Source organism: Belonocnema kinseyi, chromosome 8 (assembly GCF_010883055.1).
Source record: "Belonocnema kinseyi isolate 2016_QV_RU_SX_M_011 chromosome 8, B_treatae_v1, whole genome shotgun sequence".
Lineage (NCBI taxonomy): Eukaryota > Metazoa > Arthropoda > Insecta > Hymenoptera > Cynipidae > Belonocnema > Belonocnema kinseyi.
Window position 1 is genome coordinate 68435731 of NC_046664.1, and position 4890 is coordinate 68440620.

The following is a 4890-nucleotide window of genomic DNA, read 5'->3' on the forward strand; positions in this document are numbered from 1 at the left end:
TAGTCGGGAGTGGTGCTGACTGAAAACAGATGATTTGGAGCGATTCGCGCGCCATCTGTTGGTCATTCTAAGGACTTATTGAACTACCCTCGTACATTTATTAAAATGATACATGTTTCAGAGTAGCTTAGAATACAATTTAAAGCAAAATAAGAAACAAATACAGAGAAAATCATGGTAAATACAATTTGCTTTTTATTTTGCAATTTTTTAATAAGTAATCCCTGGCAGAGTTACATAAAAAATGTGTGATAATTGACATAAAAGTGTTCTGTATAATGTAGAAAAGTTGACATGTTGGACAAAATCGAGTGCGAAGCCAGGAGATACGTGATGAGAATGTTCATTAAAGCCAAAAGAGCTTTAACAAAAGAGAGCCAAAATCACAAAATTAGTTGTCGGTCCGTTCACCTTTGATTTTAAAAGGTCTGCCCGAATGCGAAAGAAATGTAAAGACTAAGCGCGGAGTGCGATTGCCCCCAGTCGCGTGCCGTAGATGCGCAAACTCTCGAGCGAAGCTTTTTTAACGAAAGAGAATTCACAATCACAAAAATACAGTGGTTGATGTTTTGAGACTTAATTTTAAAATGTTTGCGCAAGAATGTGCGAAAATATAAAGCCCGAGCGCGTAGCGCGAGGTAAATACATAATCAAGCGCGAAGCAGATTTTTTTTGTAAGTAAAATGGTTTATATGAACAAAAAAAACAACAAAATATGTCAAGATATGTGAATAAAAGTTCAAATTAAACTTATTTATAACTTTTTACCTTGCCGGGATTTGTAAAAGGACTTAAACGGCAAGTTAAATACTACAAATTCAAATTTTGGGTAAACCCATATTTGACACGTTATAATGATGCAATTAACAGTAATTTTAATGCTTTATTTGAACAAATTGCTTTGAATTTACTTCAATTTCATGTTCCAATAGTTTGAGTTTGGAAAAAAAATTTTCCAGGATATAAAGGGCGGTACCAGCTATTCTATAATTTAACCTAATTTTCTATTAAAACAGTTACATTTTTTACTAAAAATATGAATTTACAACAAAAATGTTAATTTCAACAAAGTAGTTCAACTTCAAACAATGTATAGTTTATTTTTCAACCAAAAAATATATATTCTCAACAAAACATGTAATAGTTGCTGATAATTTAACAACAAAATTAATTTGAAATAAAAAAACAGTTGAATTTTCAGCCAAACAGTTGCATTCTAACCAAAATGAACTACTTTTCACTAAATAAAATGAAATTTGAACAAAATCGTACAATTCGTAAGCAAATAATTGAATTTTCAACTAAATAAAATGAAATTTTAACAAAATCGTAGAATTTGTAAGCGAACAGTTGAATTTTCAACTAAAAACGATACATTTTCAACTAAATAAAATGAAACTTTCACAAAACCGTAGAATTTTTAGCCAAGAAAATTAATTTTCTACCAAAAAAGATGAATTTTTAGGATAATACATTTATTTTGAACCAGGCATGAAACGAATTTTTAACAAAAAAGTTAAATTTTCATCCATGAATGAATCTATAAGGAGACCAAATTAACTTTTAACAAAGTAGTTTAACTTTTAGTCAGATAATTTTTTGCTAAAAAAAAATGACTAAAAATATAGCTGCATTAAAAAATTTTAATTTTCAACTAAATAGTAGACTATTTAACCAAACGAAAATAATATCTAAACAAAAATATAATAGTAGAGTTTTTCACAAAAAGTTGATTTTTAAACAGAAACGGTTCGACTTTCTTATTGGGTTCTATTCAATTAGTTCATATTTAAGCGAAAAACAGAGATAAATGTTTCAAAAATACGGAAAAGGGTGTGAAGTCTGAAATATTAAAGTGCTTTTCAATTTGTTTAAGTTATTACTGCATTGTTGTTATAAAGTTATTATTAATTCTTTATTAGCTTCTTGAATAAAAAGCATTAATAAAATTAATTATGTAATGGAACAATTTCATCAAATTCGTGGAAAAATTTGCATAGCATTAGTGTGCATATGAATGATGAATTAAGAAATTATTTTAGTTAATAAATTCCGAACGAACAAAAAAAAAGTTATGAAGCTTTAAAAATAAAATGAAAACAATTTAAAAGATAAAGAATTCTGACCCGGCTAATTGATGCAATACTCATTTAATTGAAAATCTTTCGTGTAAAATATTTTCAAACTATTAAAAAAAGGGATTTATAAAAAGGGATTACATTTTTCGTTTTGTTCATTGTTAATAAAAATAAGCCGAATAGTACCAAGGAATTCCAAGAAATTATTAAAAACACTTAATGTGAATGATTCTGCATTAAATGTCAATAACATCCGATCCTAATAGAGAGAATCTCATTTGAAGCAATAAAAATCACATAAAGGGCGTATAAATAATAACAATTTGAACTTTAGAGAGCTATTGAGAAAAGCCCTTTTATAGGTTATAATAAGACGGCAAGTCTGACGAAAAAAATGATACATTAAAATGCAATCGCTAATAAAATAAAATGAGCACGTTGCAAAATTTGCAAGTCACGCCAGGACACTACAGGTTCGAGTTAAAAAGGTTGTTAAATGGCAGGAAAACCATGGGAGCAGAAAGAAACTTACCCAAAACTTGGATCCACAAAATTGGTCCAAAGTGTGATTCTCCATTCTGACACATTTATTCCCGCGTCCGCGAGTTCCACAATGTTCACAATAATCACAATTGACACAAAACAGCCGAGTTTTGACTTATTTTAATTAAAGCTGGGACTTGTGTGCATTTACTAGCAATCACAATGTCGATTCAAGGGGTTTTTTTTACAAGGAATTGACCTCCGTTCTTTCATGTCGGTTGAGGCAAGCCTTCCGGGAAAATTGACAAGATTCACAGCGTTCACACTAAATTGTATAACACAACCAAGAATAGATCACGTTCAGAATAATTTTTTTAATTTTTTGTGTAAAATAAGGAGGCTGGAACAAGTTAACTCACGAGCTCGCGCAAGTGATCGCGATTCGCGATATTCCGGCAGTACGATCCACAACCTCGTGTAACTCGTGTAACGTGTAACTGAAAAGCCTAACCATGCCAGATCGTGGAATCCTAACTTAGTGGCGAGCGAGATTAAGGTTGTGTTGGTTTATATGTATTTCGGAGCGCTCTTTCCCCAAGGCGCATGTGCACTCAGTGAGACGTGTTCCGTGTTCGCATTCTTTGTTCCATTCCTTTCACTTAAAATTCGAACCTTGCTTTTTTTCGATTTTCAAATTTCACAATAATTTTTTTAATTTCTAGGTTTTAATCTTGAATGGCAAGGAAAGGAAGTTTTTTTTAATTCTTTGGATGGGAAAGTTCTTTTAGAGTAGTTTGTATTCAAAATTGTAGATAGAGAAAGTGTGAAAGATCAAACATCTAAAAAAATTGGTGGAATGAAATTCTCGAAAATGACACGGTTGTTGAAGAGATTGTTGCATACTGCGTGAATATGGCTTCAAGTTGCCGTTTTATTTTGCTCTTTTGAATTGTCTCAAGGGAAAATTTTAATAATTTTAATTTTATTTTGAACATTGATTTATGGAAGACATTTTAAAAGTTTTTCAATGATTTCCTCAAATTTCGTAAAAGAATTGAAAATATTTTTAAGCAAATTTTTTTTTATTTTGCATGATTACAAAAATCTAGAAAAATTTTGAATAACGTTATTCGAAATTTTAAGAGATATTACGAAGTATTGAAAGGAACAACAATAATTTTATTTTAAACAAAACGTAGATTTTTTAAGATGTCGAACAAAAAATTTAGAAGCCTTATAAGAATTTGAAAGGATTCAAGAGAATCAAAAAAATGTTCTAAAGATTTCTCGGCAAATTTCAAATTATTTTTTATTTGGCGACATTTATTTTTAGAGAATAAATAAAAGGAGTTTAAAACATTTAAAACTGATCAAAAAAGAATCTGGAACATTTATGAGAATTTTTTTTATTTTGCAGATTTTTTTTAAATATTAGAAAAAATTCGAATAATTTTAAATTATATTTAAAAATAAAATAAATAAATAAAAAATTGATAAATCAAGAATGGTAATCGAAAGTTCGTGAATAGATCAATCCACACGTCTCTAAGACGCCACCAATTATATCAAATGATGATCATGCTAAATAAATAATATATCATATTATAAATATATATTATAAATAAATATATTTTTTTGTAATTTATAAATCGGCATTTCTAAATCATAAGAGGGCATAGAAGGTTCGTCAATATGTTATTTGGCGTGTCTTGAATACGCGAACAAGCATTTCAGATACACTTATACTGTAATATTCCTAATATGAACAAAATTTTTCTCATATAATAAAATACACACATTTTTTTGAAACTTTATAAATCAATGCTGGTATCTCATAAAAGTTTCAACAATAGGTCGATCGATGCGTCACAAAGACACGAACAAGTGTGGTAGCTATCGTATTGTTTTATTTTGAATATCAAAAAAGGTTTTCTAATATAAACACAAAAAACCAGTTTTTTTTTTTAAACTTCATAAATCGATACTGATGGGCCATAAATGTTTTAGCAATAGGTCCATCGATATGTGCCTCGAAGTAGAAAACAAATTCACTAGATATCGTATTGTATTTGGAATATCAAAAAAGTTTTCCTCATATAAACAGAATAAACCTTATTTGTAACTTCATAAATCTTTGCTGGTGGGTCAGAATAGGTTCAACAATAGGTCGATCGATGCGTCTCGAAGACGCGAACAAATATGCTAGATATCGTATTGTTGTATTTTGAATTTCAAAAAAGGTTTTCTTATATAAACACAATAATCCATTTTTTTAGAAGCTTATTCTTAAATCGGTACTGGTAGGTCATAAAAGTTTCAACAATAGGTC

The 4890-nt window shown here is 29.3% G+C and overlaps 1 protein-coding gene across 5 annotated transcripts in view; it reads right to left on the reverse strand.

Moving 5' to 3' along the window:
- LOC117177695 (multidrug resistance-associated protein 1) overlaps nt 1-3087 on the reverse strand; it is a 94101-nt gene extending 91014 nt beyond the window's left edge. For 4 of the 5 annotated variants that reach the window (XM_033368554.1, XM_033368551.1, XM_033368552.1 and 1 more), the window contains exon 1: nt 2611-3079. In XM_033368554.1, the coding sequence (XP_033224445.1) occupies nt 2611-2655 (45 nt within the window). In that variant the 5' untranslated portion in view covers nt 2656-3079. Of the gene's footprint in view, nt 1-2610 lie in introns of all 5 variants that reach the window. The other variant, XM_033368553.1, reaches the window with a different exon arrangement.
- Nucleotides 3088-4890: the final 1803 nt, after the last annotated feature.